General features: G+C 42.3%; 1 protein-coding gene across 1 annotated transcript in view; it reads left to right on the forward strand.

The window, feature by feature from the left end:
* The window catches only part of focad (focadhesin), a 63,903-nt gene that overhangs the window by 45,030 nt on the left and 1,052 nt on the right, over nt 1-17,821 (forward strand). The window contains exons 20-43 of the mRNA XM_071926086.2: nt 516-704; nt 2,017-2,138; nt 2,243-2,335; nt 3,130-3,218; nt 4,627-4,668; nt 5,297-5,405; nt 6,136-6,252; nt 6,920-7,158; nt 7,261-7,350; nt 8,243-8,390; nt 8,587-8,706; nt 8,967-9,089; nt 9,605-9,682; nt 10,676-10,747; nt 11,174-11,276; nt 11,787-11,867; nt 12,451-12,579; nt 12,666-12,781; nt 14,029-14,289; nt 14,560-14,649; nt 15,288-15,465; nt 16,391-16,488; nt 16,990-17,241; nt 17,409-17,484. Of these exons, the coding sequence (XP_071782187.2) occupies nt 516-704; nt 2,017-2,138; nt 2,243-2,335; nt 3,130-3,218; nt 4,627-4,668; nt 5,297-5,405; nt 6,136-6,252; nt 6,920-7,158; nt 7,261-7,350; nt 8,243-8,390; nt 8,587-8,706; nt 8,967-9,089; nt 9,605-9,682; nt 10,676-10,747; nt 11,174-11,276; nt 11,787-11,867; nt 12,451-12,579; nt 12,666-12,781; nt 14,029-14,289; nt 14,560-14,649; nt 15,288-15,465; nt 16,391-16,488; nt 16,990-17,241; nt 17,409-17,484 (3,015 nt within the window). The remainder of the gene's footprint in view (nt 1-515; nt 705-2,016; nt 2,139-2,242; nt 2,336-3,129; nt 3,219-4,626; nt 4,669-5,296; nt 5,406-6,135; nt 6,253-6,919; nt 7,159-7,260; nt 7,351-8,242; nt 8,391-8,586; nt 8,707-8,966; nt 9,090-9,604; nt 9,683-10,675; nt 10,748-11,173; nt 11,277-11,786; nt 11,868-12,450; nt 12,580-12,665; nt 12,782-14,028; nt 14,290-14,559; nt 14,650-15,287; nt 15,466-16,390; nt 16,489-16,989; nt 17,242-17,408; nt 17,485-17,821) is intronic.

Raw genomic sequence — 17,821 nt, forward strand, 5'->3', positions numbered from 1 at the left:
ATTAATTAGGTCTATATTTCATGGTGGGACTGGACACAATCTGAACCCATTATATTATTTTGAATCAAAAGCACTTGAATGCGTGACAAGTTGGAACTCCTAGCATATGAGGCGCACTTGAATGCAGCAGTTTTACCTAGATTCTCTGAATGTTTATATTGAACACTACTTCACTTCTTAAGGGCCATGTGTGTTGAAAGGTTTCACCGCAGCACTGATAATAAAAATAAATCACATGCTCAATGCCACTTCCAGAGGGGGAATTTAATGTACCATGTCATTTAGATTAAACCAGGGGAGTTTTATAACGGTGAACTGTTTCCCGGCCATTATATAGTTTTGCATAAATCTTTAAATCCTAATTCTTTATCTGCCATTTTACAGAGTTACATCAAATAGTTCCTTGTCTTATTCTTACACACAGAGCATTATTGTCCTGTATTAGCTTTCAGTTTCACGGAGTTGAACCAAATAACTCCTCACTGTCTCTGATCTTGCAACCCTTTTGTTCCCAGCTTATGAGCTCTTCTTGACATCGCTGGTGAAGCAGGAGATGAGTCAGATGCCCCGGGGGGTATATTTCTCTGCCCTGAGGGGGGGCAGCCTGCGCTCGGACCAGGGGAAAACGGTGGCGGGAATCCCGTCGTTCATGCTGAAGACCTACGAGAAAAACAAGCAGCCTGGGCTGAAGCCTGGACTCGCAGGTGACCGACTAGCACCGTCCTTCCCCTTCCTAGAAATACAGCCTTTTGTCAAAGACATTTATGGAATTCAGTGTGGACCGCATCACGATACTGACTACTGACTAACTTTGGTGTTAGAAAGCACTATTTTCAGTAAAAATTGTTTAGTTTAGAAATATTTTTTAAATTGATATTGCTACACTCCTCCTCTACCCAGAAATGTATAGGCTGTTTTGGGGGACTTGGCACCAAAGCAGAATGAGCTACTGCTCCACTGCACTCTGATTGGCTGCTTGTACTGAGGCTCCTCCCCCTTCTCTAGTTCCAGTGGCTGTCGTTTTCTAGCCCTGATTGGTTGATATCAGTCCAGCGTCTATGTACATAAAACGAGCATAATCTAAATGGCTTGGAAAAAAGTAGTGATTTTGCTGGTTGAAAACTTTTGTGAAATGTTAATAACTACACAATTCAGTTTTAGTTACTTCTGTACATCTCAGACTACTAAAATGTGCCAAATACTGTGAAAATTCTACTCTGTAGTACACCCCCCTTTTAACCCATAATTCACTGTTTCTTTAACCCATAATGTACAGTGCTTCCTGCAGTTGGGTTAGATCACAGGGAAATAACTCACTAAACTAGATAGGTGTGAAGACGCCTATAGAGGGCTTTCAGGTGATACCCTCTGGCGGCCATGTTGGATGTCCTCAGCTCTTGGGCAACAGTGGCTGAAAGCAGCTGGTTGTGTTTCTAAATGTACAACTTGGCCATCTCAACAGCAGTCAATAGACATGGTTAATATCTTTGCTGTTTTTGACTGGGAACTGATCATTTCACTGATACATCTGATTGATTTTGTTAGCTAGCTAACCAAAGTATTTGTTTAGCTATCACTGTCTTGTTGTGAACACATGTGATTTGGACACTAGCTAAAGTGTCCAGTAGAAGCTAGCGGTATATGGTAGTGGCTAGTACTCGCATGTTAACATCAGTTGCTTTACTAAATTAGCTGGCTGGCTAGTTAGCTAGCTAGCAAAGTCAAAACACCAACAGTGTTTCAGGTTAACTGAGCTGACTCTTCTCAGCTACAACTCAGAGTGTTTTGGAGTAGAGACTAAAGACAGTTTACTGTGTCACAGTAACCTACATTTGGAAACAAATCCACCTTATCACACTGTTCACTTTTACTTAGAATGTAACTGAATTGACTACACCCACAACACAACAATTTTGTCTCTTTTTCTGTAGCCTGGTTGTTATAAATTTTGATATTTTTTGCACACAGCCTCTATAGATTCAGATCATCATGAATGTGTGTATGTGTGTGTTCCAGCTGGACTGCTGCTCTGTTACGAGCTGCCCGTCCAGACGGATCGCGACGGCCGACCCATCAGTCGCTTTCTCCTCAGTCGCAGCCGCAGCTACCAGCAAACCCTGACTGCCCTCATTCATGAAGTAGGCTCCGGCTAAACCTTTCTCTTCCTCTGGCTTTCCTCTCACGCTCCTCTCTCTCTCTTTCCCATGCAACAAACTCACTACTTGTTGTTCTTGGTGTCTAGGTGAACATTCAGCCGTCTGAATGGCACCGCGCCCTCCTCTTACCTCAGGCATGGCGGGGTTTCATGAGTCGAGCTTTCCATGCCGTCCTACAGGTTTGTGTTTGTGTGTCTGTATCAGGGTGAGACCGATATATCAGTTTGTTGATATTGGCCTTTTATTTAAAAAATTGATTTATTTATTTAGTACAATATTGGTGAAAACTTTTGATCATACTCAGACTCAGTAAATCCTGCAGACTGACATATATATATTTTTTTTTTTTAACAAAATCACTGTTCTTTAAACAATTTTAAAATTCTAAAAAAAAATTGACAAAATTTTGACAAGAAAAACTTGATGATATGAATCACAGTTGAAATGGCAATTGCAATATTCTGTCAAATAATCGCAATTCAGTTTTTGTTAATATCTTTCAGCCCTACCTCTGACATGATAGATTTGTTGAATATTTATTGTAGAATAGATCAATTTTGATTGAATTCTAACCAAATATGCATGAATATATTTTTATTAGTGTTTAAGTGTCCCATGTTCTTAATGCCTTTCCACCCTGACAAAAGTAAAATTCTGAGGGAAACTGAATACTTGTGAATTACACATTTAAAGATATTGAATATTGGCATAAAATATCAGCTACTATTACAAAAGACTGCTGTTTCACATCTAATCATATCACTCTGCAGTCAAGAAGACCAGTCGATTTTTTTAATTTCTCATCAAATGCACTGGGACTTATCTTTACTCAGCAGCTTCAATCCAAAAATATCAGTATCGACCTTCAAAAACCCATATCAGTCAAACCGTAAGCAGTATGTCTTTCTGTGAGTTTGACAGAGTGACTTTCACGTTTTTGCAGGGTAACATTTGTTTTGTTGTTTGTGTTCAGGGTCGACGTGCGGATCTGGAGATGCAGCAGAAGCAAGGCAAGGAGAACCCAGAGGAGCTGCAGTACAAACAGCACTGTGCCTGGCTGTGGTGAGGATCCGTTAGGAAGATGCACACACACACACACACACACACACATGCAAATGCACCTATAGAAGAGGTGCACCGATACCAAATTTTCAGCACTGATATGAGTACTTTAATAAGTAGATCGGCCAATATGAGTAGCAATCTAAGTATAACTCAACTTACAGTCATTCATGCTGCCTAGTGTTGACCTGTTGTTAATGAATTACAGGAACAAGTGCTTCAGTAGTATTTAGGTTAACAGATAAAAACAGCTTATTCAGAATAGGTTAACAGATAAAACGGCTTATTCAGAATAGGTTAACCTCCCGATGTATGTGTACTTGGGAGAATGATTGCTGCCGATGCCAATATGACCAATACAGTGGTGCACCCCTACACTTAATACACAACAGGCAAATTCATGTTCACACATCTCACACACACACACACACACACACCACAAACTCGCATGTTCTTGTGCATGTTCTTTGTTTCTTCATCAACTACTACAATAAATGGCCAGCTTTTTTAACTGTTGAAAAGTAGTACATATGAATACTTTTTGCACTGCACAATCCATAACAGTAAAAACTCACCCAAACCGCCAAACCTACTGAATGTATCTTTACATACGCTAAATGGTTGCTTAACTTGTGGTCAGAAAAAGATGAGAGAGAGTAACCCGAGACGTCCCAGCTGGCTCACCAGGCTACCAAAAAGGATATCAAGATGGATGGCAACACTCCTTCAGCCAAGGCTGTCCAGAACCAGTTCCAGTTGTCAAATTTATTTTCTCGCGTAGTGTGGCTCTGCTTCGTCAGTCCGATCCCAGATGCTTTCCAGAAACACAGATAAGCTCCATGCATTCAGAGGAACAGGCATTTGTTGTATATATTGTACAGTTTATGCACACATGCAGTTATTAGTGTGGCTTTCAGTGGAGAGTTTTAGTGTCCCATGATGGTCTAAATGCTGTTTCAGAGACTTTTCCACCCTGATAAGAATATAGCGGTCAAATTTTAAGATTTTGTATATCGGCTACCGGCAGCTTGAATCCAAAATTATCGGTACTGGCCTTCAAAAACCCATATTGGTCAAACCCTATGACACACACACACACACAATAATGGGAACACAGCAGGTCACACATCTTAGTAGGGGCAACCATCTGCTGTGGCAACCAGGTGACTGATGCACCAGCCTGAGATGAAAAGAGTGTGTGTGTGTGTGTGTGTGTGTGTGTGTGTGTGTGTGTACATGTGTGCATACATCATTGCATGAGGAGATGAAAGGCCCACTCCTTTCATCCGGCGATGAATTCTAAATCACGGTTTCTCTCTCTCTTTCTTTTCTCTCTCTCCCTCTCTTTCATCTTCTCTCCTCCTCTGCCCTCCTTTCCTCTCCGCCTCTCCCTCCTCCTCCCTCTCAGGGCCCGAGACCAGCTGACAGACGCCGTCAAAGCTGCTACAAAGTGGGTCTCTCGCTAGGTTGTGTTCACATTGTAGAGTCTTCGAAATCAAAATTGTTAAGATCCACAATTTCCCTGTATTCAGCCAGAGCTTTCAACTTCAAATATTTCAAATATTTTCAACATATTTGATTTACGCCATACGCATGGAAGATGGAGAAGCAGATAAAAACAGAGGAAAACTCAACCGGTCTTTGGACAAAAAAAATTAAAATATTGTGTATAGGACGATATATCAAAATTCAATATATCGCGATACAAAACTGCAACGATATGTATCGTGGGGCAGAAAAATGAATCGTGATATTAATTGCATCTTATTCTGCTGTTGTAATCACAAATGAGACGCTTGACCATCACAATTTCACAAGCTCTCCATCCAAATTATATTATTGTCACTTTGTAATGACATTTTTAAATTGTTGTTTACATTCTAGCAGCCAATGCCATCGCTAGAAAGATTTGTGTCTCAGAAATAAACAGAATTCTGCACAGTCATACTTTGTTGTCACTGAACTTTCATTTATTACATCGTATTGTGGTTGTATCGAATCGTGAACCTGTGATATGATGGCCATGATGCAGTTTGATTGATTACATATGTTTTGCTGTTGTGTGTGTTGTGTTTCAGGGACAGTCCGGTGGTTCAGGGAAACTCCATTCTGGCTCTGAGCGGCCTGGCTGCCGTCCTCGCCAAATATGAGAGCAACCTGCCCGCCGACGGCGACGGCGGCCTCGGGGTAAGAGCTGCATTCTCCTCCCTACATTTTCACTCCATCGCTGCCAGATTATTTATACATATCGATGTTGCCGCGGGAAAACCTCATGACTCCAACTTTGGGGTTTTTCACTTTTTATGAAACCGTTTCAAACCCCCATCGGATAAACTCAAACTAGATTTTTCTTGGTTCCTAACATATCTGACATGCAAGGTTATCACACGACAGCTGCGATATGTTTTGTTTGACGATTCATGTTTGCACCTTTTCATGTTTCGGTGAGAATCATTCATCAGGGTGTCTGCAGGTCCTTAAGTAGTCTTAAAATGTTGTGTTTGAATTATCTTAATTCAAGGCCTTGAAAGGTCTTAAATACGATTAAAATTAGCCTTTTTCTCTTAAGTATGGTTTACATCTCACTGGTTTCACTCTCGTTTACTGTGATACTGCCACTGTTTTTAGGTTTATTTTGGAGAGAAATTGGTCTTAAATTTGGTTTAAACTGGCATTACAAAGGTCTTAATGTCTTCAGAAAGTCAGAAATCTGGCTTTCTGAAACCTGTAGATACCTTGATGTTTGACTGGCCAACTCAACCTAAAGCATTCTCTTAATGTGACGTTGTGTGTTGTGCTGTGACTTATTTGTTTTACATTTGTTTGATAATGTAACGCACTTTGTGAGTGCAAGTGTAGAAAGTTGTCCCGATTGTAGGAAGCTATACAAATGAAGTTGACTGACTTGTTCCTGCAGGCTGGACCAGAGTTCGTCCCCACAGCCAGCTGGTTGGCCATGGTGCTGGACACTCTGCTCAGCATCATCAGCAGCAGCTACAAGGCCAGAGGACAAGTCTTCCCCTGGTTCCTACATGTAAGCTTCATCTGTCTTTTCCTCTGCCTCTTTTTCACGCTTTCTCTCTCTCAAATGAATCAACTTTATTGTAAAAAAATGCCCTTCTCAGTATAAAGTGGATAAGTATAACAATTTCAGGGGTTTTATGTGAAAAGCATACACACCCTTTCAAAATTTCTAGTTTTATTGCCTTGAGGCCTGTCATGAAAACCCATTAAACCTCTTTTTTGCTTTCATTTGTAGTATGAAAGCAAAAAGTATTACCAGAGTCGAAATGGAATGGTTTTTACCGTGATTTTGCTTGTTACTGTATTCAAATGAAAGTGCAATCAGGCTTCAAGGCAATGAAAACTCGAAAATTTGAAAACGTCTGTAGACTTTTGATATCCACTGTATGTCGCCTGAAGACACACATGACCATATTTGAAATTATAACAGCCAGTGTAGTATTGATCAATTCTACAATAAATATGTAATCAATCAAACTGCATCATATCCATCATATCAGAGATGGACCACACTGACTGGACCAGATCTGATTTTTAATAAAAGGCCAATATCAGCCCCATATATCAGCAAACCTCTATATCGGTCTAAGCCCATATGAAACATTCTTCTTTACTATGAAATATCCATACAGCACGTTGTGTCAAACAATATTTCACAAACTCCTCCTCCTCCTCAGCGCTCCTACTCGGGCGAGAACACAGCGAGTGCCATCGCGCGCTCCTGTGCCGGCCTGGCGTTGTCCCTGCTGGTCCCGGTGCTGGTGGTCTGGCAGCGGGACGGCCTGTCCCAGGTCCTGTCCACGCTGCGGGCCGGGCTGCCCGGCTCGCCCAGCGCCGACGACTCCCAGGCCGTCCAGTTCCACTCCGGCCTCGCCCTCGGCATGGTGCTGTCCAGCCTGCACCACCAGCGCCTCAGGTAGGGTGTGCATGTGGGTAGAAACTGTGTGTGTGTGTGTGTGTGTGTGTGTGTTGTGTGTTTTGGTGGTGGTTTTCAACTCCCTGTCCCTCTGTTACCCAGTGACGTCTCTGCTCAGAAGGACAGTGACCTGCTACTCAGCTCTCTGGACGCCTTGGAAAGCTGCTCCTTCAACCCCAACCTGGAATACAAGTCAGTGCTGTGTGTTTGTGTCTGGTCATGTTGATGCGAAACTGTATACATGCATTTATTTCTTTTAAAAAAGACCTGCTTATCTCCATATATGTGCACAACACATATTTCTGTTCAAATTCAAATTTCTGTATGTATGCTACTTCTCTCTGTACATATGATCTGATAATGTGAATAGCTTTCAATGCACATTTGCATGTCTGGACACATTTCTGTATATTACCTCCATCTGTGATTTTCGATAATGTGAATAGTTTACAATGCACATTTGCACATCTGTACACAGTTCTGTATTCTTCTGTCTGAATACCTGATAATGTGAACAGCTAACTATGTACACTTTCATCTTCATTTATCTTTTGTAGTATTCTCAATTTGTGTTTTTTGTTCAAATTTTTAAATTTTCATGCCAAAAAATTCCAAAAACATCGCATGTATTCAGTTTTTTCCCCAGAATTTTATTATTTTCAGTGTGGAAAAGCCTCTGAAACAACATTTAGACTTTAGACTATGGGACACTAAAACTCTCCATTGAAACCCAGGATAGCAACAGCAACAACAACGATAATAATAGATATTTGTGTGGAATCCAATCAGAATGTGTCATAGTCAATTAAGGTTAAGGTCTTCCCATAAGAAGCCTGTGTAGTATTGATCAATTCTACAATAAATATGTAATAATTCAAACTTCATCATATCTATCATATCAGAGGTGGACCACACTGACTGGCTGTTATTTTAGGATATTTTTACGATTTTTAATAAAAGGCCAATATCAGCTTGGTCTTAGCCTACTACAGAATATATGTGAGGAGGCGTACTCTTAATACTAACTTCATCTTTGGGTGGAGTTTCCCTTTTCCTTACTCCCTGCTTCTGTCCTCTCCCTCAGTACTGGCTGTGTGTTGGGTCTGGGTCTGGTGCTGGCGGCCCTCTGCAGCAGCGGCCAGGCGGACCACCGGGTCCACGTCGCCCAAACCCTGGACAAACTACTAGCCAAGTTGCAGGACAGCAGTGGCCAAGGGCGCATGCTGCAGGAGGTACAAACCAACCCACCCAACACTCAGAAAAATGTCATTGAATACTTATTGAATAATAATCGAACAGACACCCTGTATTTATAGCTGCTGTCTAGAGCCAGCATTTTGAAAATAACCCCTGCAATGCATTGAACATCACAGCTTGATCATATTTATTTGAAGGTGGATTTTCCCTTTAATATCCTCATTCCTGCAGGTGTTGGCCTACTCCGTGGCGTGTGTGGGCGTCTCGGCCTTCAGCGGAGGCCTTATTGACGCCGCCAAGACCGACGAGGTCATGAACACCCTGCGCACCTTGACAGAGGAAAGCCAGCAGGTCAGCAGGAGAATACGTTATGCTCGGTGGGAGGAGAGGGAGATGTGTGTTCGTGTGGACGCACATGCATGTCTGATTTTTAGTATGTATATAAGTTTTTGAAGGCTGATACCAAGCTGCCGATAGCAGATATTTTGTGCCGATATTCAGTATCTTATTTGCTGGATGAAAAATGGATGAAAATTTTGTATCAATCAGTATTAGTAGATGAGTCCTCTGACTGTGTGCATGCATGTGTGCATCTATGTGTGTGTGTCCAGACCCCAGGCTTCTCCCTGGCTCTCGGGTTGGTGGTCCATGGCCTGTCAACCTGCGGCCATGGCAAAGCAGAGGACATCCACCCTCGTCTGCTGGCTGCTTGGATCAAGATCCTCCTGGCTGAGGTAATTTGCCACCGAATAGTTACTCTTTAAAGCTGCTCTAGGTAAGATTTGAATGTAAAAATCCAGCCATTTTATCAGCCTATATCACAAAATGGGGCTAATTGAGAAAGTGATCAATCCAAAAGTGTCTCCGAAACAGCAGCCAGCAAAGAAAGCTGGACTCAGATCTTTTTCCTCTCGTCCCATCCTTTGGTATAAAGCATCACAGACTGGCCGGGGCTGTGTGCAGTTTACTGATGTCATCTTACAGGATTTCTGGGCATTGAAGTTCAAATTTGCAGTTACCTCTCGCAGCCATTTGGGGCCACCAGTGTGCAAACTTGCCTAGTTCAACTTTAAAATCAAGCTAGATGGAACACTTTGGGAATAGAAACTTAAAACAAAACTTTTCAGAAAATTAGAAGTAAATATATGTTTGAGTGTGAATGTTGGTGACATTGAGCAGCTAAATCTTGGCTGTCTGTGTTCCCAGTCAGTGTTGAGTGATCAGTAGCTGACTTGGCTTTGTGTTTCAGGGTTGTCCCACCATGCAGCGCCTGGCTGCCGTCAATGGCCTGGTGGCTCTGGTGGGATCTGAGAGTTACCTCATGCAGGTAAGACATCCAGGCAGCTGGGATCAGTAGATCAGTTTTCAAACTTTTTAAAAACAGTTTTAAAACCGTTTTAAAACTCAATTACTCATTCCAATTGCTTAGAAAATTCAGCACCTCTATTCCATAGATTGAAGATTTTATCCATATTTGATATCAACATATTTATAACATGCACCTTCACTCATATACTGTAATACCAGAAATATCAGTTGCATCTATTTACCCTTTTCTCACACAACCCAGTATAAATTTGTATTTAATTGTAGAGGAGCATGCCTATGGAATCACCATGGATATAGCTGGAGAATCGCTATTCCTTAATATCTTCAAGAAAAGACTTGGTCTGAGTAACCAATGCAATATGAGATCACTGTAACGCTCTTGTGTGCACATACATACAGACATACTCGCTGTCTTTCACACACACATGCACACACAGTTATGTATACACTCACTAACTCCCACGTTTCTTGTAATCGTTTTTTATTTGTTTAACAGTGTTTTGGGAAAGCAATGTATACTGTATATTGGGTAAGGGTGAAATGGCAATGTACCAATGAAATGTCATGCTGATCCATGTTTTATGTTATAAAATGGGGGGAAAAAATGTGATCACTAAAGAGTTTACATCCCATGCATGGGTTTGGAGACAGAGCACTGCATAAGAAATCTCTGCTTTTTTACAGCTAAATAATAGTTTTAAGAAGAATGTTTCATAAGCACATTTTGAAGCAATAAAATATTTTTTGAGCATCATTGAATCAAGACTGCGTATGCTCTGAGATCTGCCTCAAGGTGGTGCCAAACATTCACATTCACATTTACATCTACAGTTTAGACTGGCTGACACTCTTATCGATAGCAACTTAGCCTGAGTTTCTACATTAATAGTACATCCATAGGGAAAAGGTCTCAGCTCTAATGTTGCCATGCCTGGTTCTGTTATTGTCTGTTTATTCTAACTTTCATTGAAGTTGTCGTCCTGTGTTGCAGCTGAAGAGTGAGTCGGAGCTTTCCTCCCAACAGCAGGGCAGACTAAACGAGGTTATTCGCGCCATGACGCAGGTACGTTGTGTTTTCATAGGTCAAGAAAACATTAGTATTAGTAGTAGTAGTAGTATTAAATAATATAATTCGATTGGGCTGTGTCCGTCCATCAAATCCGATATATCAGCTGATATTTCAGACACCACTGGTTTGATTTTGATGCAGCTGGAAGTAATGATGCATCTTCGTTCTGTGTTTTGGTGTTTTAAGAAAATACACAGATTGGCCTTATGGGGGCGCTATAATCAAAGTTAACCAAAGGCCAGTCCAATTTTGATGAACCTTAGAGGAATGACACATATTCTTACTGATTGGCCCAAATGGTGCCTGCATCATTCGGGGGGACGACGTGTGTACTTGTTTTTGTTTGCTTCTTTAGACACTAATTGGATTGATCTGTCCTTGGTTTTTTGTGCATTGGGCTGTTTTGTCTCTCTTGTGTAGATCATAACGTTCTCAGGAGCCATTGGTTTGCAGTCCAACAGTGCCTGTTTGGTGGGTCATTTGCATTTGGCCCATATGTCCACCAGTCACAGTCACACAGCAGGTAAGCACAGCGGGGTTTAGCTCAAAATGGAGGGAACAGTGTGAGCCTCCATGTCACCAGGTTTGACATATCCAATTTGAACAGAACCTGAATTAACACTATAAGCATCCAAGCATTTTTCATTAATTATGATGTATCGAATTAGAAAAGTGGAATGGAAATGGGAAAATTCACATTTCCCCAATTCCAAGGTTCCAAAATTAGCTCAAAGTGGAAAATGTGTTTGTTGATAAAGAAATTTTGGGGTAAATAGCAATAGAAGCGCATTTGTTGATTAGAATTAGATTTGATTAGACATTAGAATATCATACGTGTTGTTTCTAACATGTATAAGTGCCGCGGTTGTCCAATTGGTAGTACATTGGAATATAGCCAAATGCATTTTTTGGACATTAGCTGACACCAAAGAACAATAACATCTTGCCCAATACAAATCAATTCTTGAAAGGATCTTTGGTGTGATAAATCTTGCTCTTTTTCTCTTTTCATGTCCTCCCGACATCCTCTCAGTTCCTCAGGACTTCAGTTATCTCTCAGAGAGGAGCGTCATCAGATCGATCGTTGACTTCGTCACAGAGGCAGGAAAGAAAGGTTTGTCGACTGTTTGCTTATCTCTGCATCAACTCCATCTCTGTTGTCAAACTATCGTGATCATGAACCTTGACATTCAGAATTATGTATAAATTCCACAGTGCCCAAAAGTGCTCAATTATCGAATCATATTATTTAAGTGTCAACACATAACGCGACACTGGCTTGTCAATAAAGATCAAATGTTTCCAATTTCAATAATTTTATCAGAAGTTAGAGACTTGTTGGGAGCACATCACAAACTTCAACACGTAAAATATATTTTTTTAAATTTCTGAATATATAGGTTAGTGTCATTTAAATCTATGCATTGAGTCCCCTATCCTCCATAATCATGTTAGAATTATTACTAATACCGCATCAGTTAGGGCATTACATAGTATAACCTGGTTCTTCCATACATCAGACTCCCTAAACCACCAATCTCAAAAAAATTCAACTGCATCAGTATTGACATAAATTGCCTGTATTTGTTAGAATTACACGATTGAAAGCAATTAATTGCATTTTCCATTTAAATGTGTTTTCATTTAAATGGTATTTTTTTTATTGTTGAGAATATCCTCTCCTCTCCTGGACCCAGGTCCAGAGTTTGCCAATCCAGCACTGGTTAAGACTGTGCTGGCACCCCTGGCATCAGTCGGGGCGAGTTTCCAATACCCACCCATCAACTGGAACGCGATCCTGTCACCTCTGATGAGGCTTAGCTTCGGTAAGGGTGTCCACATATTCATACATTTGTACACAAAGGCTGGCAGAGTCAAAACCATCAATATAATATATATTTTTTTTTCATAGGAGAGGATATACAACATCAATGTATAGTGCTGGCAGCGTGTCAAGCTCAGTCTTCCCAGAGTGCCTCTCTCTTTCTGGGCTCATGGCTGTCCCCTCCCCTTGTGCACAGTCTTAGCGTAAGTTCTCCTTTAATCTTCAAACGGTCTTGGGTGGTTAATGAAAGGTCCCTGCGTCGAATTTTAGTTTCCAAAAAAAGTTGCCATTGTCAGAAATGTTGTGAGCTGTGCTGAGTTATTAAGAAAACAACAGTCGATGACAACACACTGAGGGACTGGTATGGATGGAAACAACAAATATGTTGAATTGGAAAAGAAGGCCATCAGTGGACGTAGGATACAGGATGAAAACACAGTATGTACGATGCAGAGCGTAGGACACTGGATGTAATACGTAAAACACAGGACTTAGGCCAGGGCATAGTACGTGGGATGCTGGACGTGGCATATAGGATGTCGGATGCAGGATGGAAGACAGGATGCAGGATGGAGGACATAGGACATTAGATGTTGAACGTAGGACATGGATGTAGGACACAAGATGTAGGACCTAGGACAAAGGTATAGTATATGAGATGCGGAACATAGTAGTAGTCAGATGTAGGACACAGGATATAGTATGTAGGAGGGAGGACGTAGGGGACAAGATAAAGAACGCAGGATGTAGGACACAAGATGTAGGACTCGGCATAGGATGCAGGATGTTGGATGCAGGCGGGAAGACATAGGATGCAGTACATACGACATAAGATGTTGAGCACAGGACATGGGATGTAGGACACAAGATGTAGGAAGTAGGACACAGAATGCAGCACATATGATGTTGGATGGAGGACTTACGATGTTGGCTTAGGCAGAATGGCGGATGTAAGACATAGGACACAGGATATTGGATGGAGGACGCAGAACGTGGGATGTAGGACAGGATATTGGATGTAGGCCGAAGAATGTAGGATGCAGGACGCAGGATATTGGATGTAGGACGCAGAATGTGGGATGTAGGACAGGATATTGGATGTAGGATGCAGAATGTGGGATGTAGGATGTAGGACATAGGAGATTGGATGTAGGATGCAGAATGTGGGATGTAGGACGTAGGACTCAGGTGATTGGATATAGGACGCAGAATGTGGGATGTAGGACACAGGAGATTGGATGTAGGATGCAGAATGTGGGTTCTAGGACTCAGGAGATTGGATATAGGATGCAGAATGTGGGATGTAGGACTCAGGTGATTGGATATAGGACGCAGAATGTGGGATGTAGGACACAGGAGATTGGATGTAGGAAGCAGAATGTGGGATGTAGGATGCAAGGTTTGTACGCACGTACGGTTTATGGCTTCACTGACGACTTTTGTCCCTCAGTATCAGACACGGGGCCACCTGTACGAGACACTGGGCTTGTGGATGAAGCACGTCGCCGAGGACAAGTTGCAGGTGTACCTGGAGAGCCTGGGCCTGCAGCAGTTCCAGGAGGATCTTCGACCCCAGCGCCCGGCCCTCTGCCGCTCCCTGCTGCAGGGCCTCGCCCAGGCCATGGCCCTCCCGAACCCCCCCAACAACTGCTGGACCATCCTCTGCTCCACCGCCGAGAAGGTCTTCGCCCTCATGCCAAACCAAATCCAGGTACAAGGCAAGGTCATCCATCAGCTGGATTGAAGTGAATAAAGAGACTTCCTGAATGTCAAGAAAACACACTCACCTGACGTGTGCTCAAGTGAATTGGTCAGATTTTTGGGTCTAAGCACCCCTGTTTTTGCATATCTAGCCAGGACAGTCAGTGCTGTAATTGTACCAGGTAATTCACGAAAGAACACGGCCTTATTTCCAGTAATGGTCTGGGGGAGTACTTGCGGGAGAGTTTCTCTCTGCTGATCACTGGTTCATTTGTTTTAGGATAATGAAGTGGATTTGTATGTGGGAATCGCCAAATGTCTGTCTGAGCTGTCAGATACGGAGATCGACCGAATCGCTCGAGTCACAGAGGTATGATATGACGAACGAACACATACACACAAAGTACAAAAAGGTAATCAAACAAAGGAATAATAAGTAAGGTAAGATAATTTGGTTGGATAAGTACTACTGACACCTGCAGTTTTCTTGTGATTAAAATCCATTATTACTCTGTTGTTATACCATTAAGGCAAGACATTATTTTGCTTTTGTTTCTGCCAGCGCATTTTTTACATTCAAGTCAATGGGGACAATGGGGAAAGTCGGATGATAAGTGGAAAAGACGCTCTGGCTTTGCTTTTTTCTGTATAGGGAGAGCAACGTGCTTTCGTAAGTTGAGAAAAGTTCAACTTTTTATTGGAGTCTACCCCTTTTATGCAAGTTGACCAAAGGCAACTGACAATTTACGATGACAACAGCTGGAATGAAAGTGGAGAAAGTGTCGGTAGTAATCATAAAGTCTCAGTGTAGCAGCACATTAGTGGTGTTGTGGAGTTTCTGTTAAGTGTTTGAGAGTTGGACCTAGTTTGCTGATCGCTGACCTGTCTTTCATTATCAGGCTGGAGGCAGCGCTCCAAAAAAAGAGAATAACTTGAACATGGCCTCACTTATGCGTATGTGCAGATCTAGTTGTATGATGATGAGCTGCTCTGTGCTCTCCTGTTCAGGCGGAGATGGAGAAGACCTGCTTTGTCCTGGCCTATCTGACCTCCCAGGGCAGAGTTCCCCTCCTGGGCCTCAATGATGTCATCGCTGCCGTGCTCCGCGGTTGGCCGAGCCGCAGAGTGGGCTGGCTCCTCCTCCAGACTTTCTACCAATGCCGCCTGGCCGCCAGCCCCAACACAGGTCAGACAAGGAACTATCAGCCTCTAGAGCCAGGGAGGATGTAATGTTGCATTAGAAAATACTGTTCACCTCAGCTTTCAGATGGTAAATACTACTAGAAAATACTGTTCACCTCAGCTTTCAGATGGTAAATACTACTAGAAAATACTGTTCACCTCAGCTTTCAGATGGTAAATACTACAGAAAATACTGTTCACCTCAGCTTTCAGATGGTAAATACTACAGAAAATACTGTTCACCTCAGCTTTCAGATGGTAAATACTACTAGAAAATACTGTTCACCTCAGCTTTCAGATGGTAAATACTACTAGAAAATACTGTTCACCTCAGCTTTCAGATGGTAAATACTACTAGAAAATACTGTTCACCTCAGCTTTCAGATGGTAAATACTACTAGAAAATACTGTTCACCTCAGCTTTCAGATGGTAAATACTACTAGAAAATACTGTTCACCTCAGCTTTCAGATGGTAAATACTACAGAAAATACTGTTCACCTCAGCTTTCAGATGGTAAATACTACAGAAAATACTGTTCACCTCAGCTTTCAGATACTACTAGCTGCATTTTTCATTTGTGGTAGACATTTCAATATTTGGTTTGTGGTAAAATATGAACTCAAATGTACTGTACCACACTCTAAGTGCATGTGTGTTGAGAGAGTAAAAGCTGATCAGGAGCAACCAAAGTCTACAGAAACCTTCAATCATGGTGTCTTGACGCTTCAAACGAGTTTGAACATGTGAAGTTTGAGCCGCCAAGTTGTTCCGACTGTTATTCCTATAGGACATGATTGCAGCATGAGCCTCATTAGCCCACATGCACCCAGTTAGACTACTTTATTGATCAATTGTTTGGTTTTTTATTTTATTGACCCCCTCCTCGATGAATCCATATATTGAGAAGGTTTGTTCACTGTGTCTTAGGTGTCTCCAAACGGATGGAGTGGCTCCTGGAACTGATGGGACACATCCGAAACGTCGCGTACGGCGCAACCTCCGTCGCATGCGGAGACACCAAACTGGTATGCATCCGGTGCGGTATCTGAGCCATGTTGGGAAAAAACGTGATGTGGGATTTGCAGACATGTCGGTGTGTTGTTGACACATGCCGCAGATGACAGACCGTATGTAGAGAACTCGAGTGTTTCAACATGTAGGTGAGAGTAGAGGGTTCCCCGGGTGGAATGGCTGTCATTCCTGAGGCGGTTTGGAATGCAACTGCAGTCCGGCTGGGCGTGTGCACTAATGGGAATTCATGTGCAGACAAGTTTTACACTTGAGTCGGTCATATTGAGGAGCATACAAGCATCAGAATGCCTTATACAAATTAGGAAATTATCTGCTTTTGTTAAATGAATTTAGGGTTAGACTGATATATCGGTTTGCCAATATATCTGTTATCTCATATACTAAAAATCCAATATCAGCTAGTCAGTGTCATCCACCTCTGATATGATGGATACTTTTACATACATAATATTGTACATAGTAAGCGGGACTTCATTTCCCATGCTCCTTTGCAGGCCACGGACTTCCTGTTACAGGTGTTCGCTGGCGCTGTGGTTTCCTGGGGCGACCACTCCATGCCCCTCCTGCTTGGCATCAGGGCCCAGTGGTTCCCATGGCAACCCGGCTCCAAGCCTCCCGCTCTGCAGCACGGCCTCTACGGTGAAGAGTCGCTCACCGACCGCAGCCTGCCGCTGTGCGTGCTGGGATTGTCCCACAGCCTGACCGAGCTTCTGGCCAAGGAACCCTGGAGTAGCCAGTCACAGAAGGTACTACCAGTAGAATTTGAAATTTGATGACATGGCGACTTGATGACTTGAAGACAAATATGTGTACAGAACAGGTGGCACAAACTTGCTGTAATGTAAACTGAACAAAAACTATTTTGTGTGTGTGTGTGTGTGTGTGTGTGTGTGTGTGTGTGTGTGTGTCTCAGTTTGTAGACTGGCTTCTCAGTATCACAGAGGGTCCTGAACAGAGTCTGTCGGCTGCGTCCATCAGCACAGCCAAAGGTGAAAAAAGTCAAAACACAACACTGCCATACAGTACAAATACAATACACAGTACTTAGATTTCTTCTCAATAGGTAAAACTCTGCTTTAGCTACAAATTTCATTGTGCTATTTATTTGGAAATTATGAGATGTGATCATGGCAAAGAGGCAGGAACGTGTCATTCTGTGAAATCCACAAAAGATGACTGCATCGCGGAACAAGAAATATACCGGAAAGAAAGGAAGGAAATGTTACGACCACAAATATGTTCTTGTGGCATAAAAAAAATCCAAGTCCAGGCACTCGTGAGCTTTCATCACAATGTTGTGATGAAAACTAAGCTTTCAACAGAACC

This window comes from Centroberyx gerrardi, chromosome 23, assembly GCF_048128805.1.
Source record: "Centroberyx gerrardi isolate f3 chromosome 23, fCenGer3.hap1.cur.20231027, whole genome shotgun sequence".
Classification (NCBI taxonomy): domain Eukaryota; kingdom Metazoa; phylum Chordata; class Actinopteri; order Beryciformes; family Berycidae; genus Centroberyx; species Centroberyx gerrardi.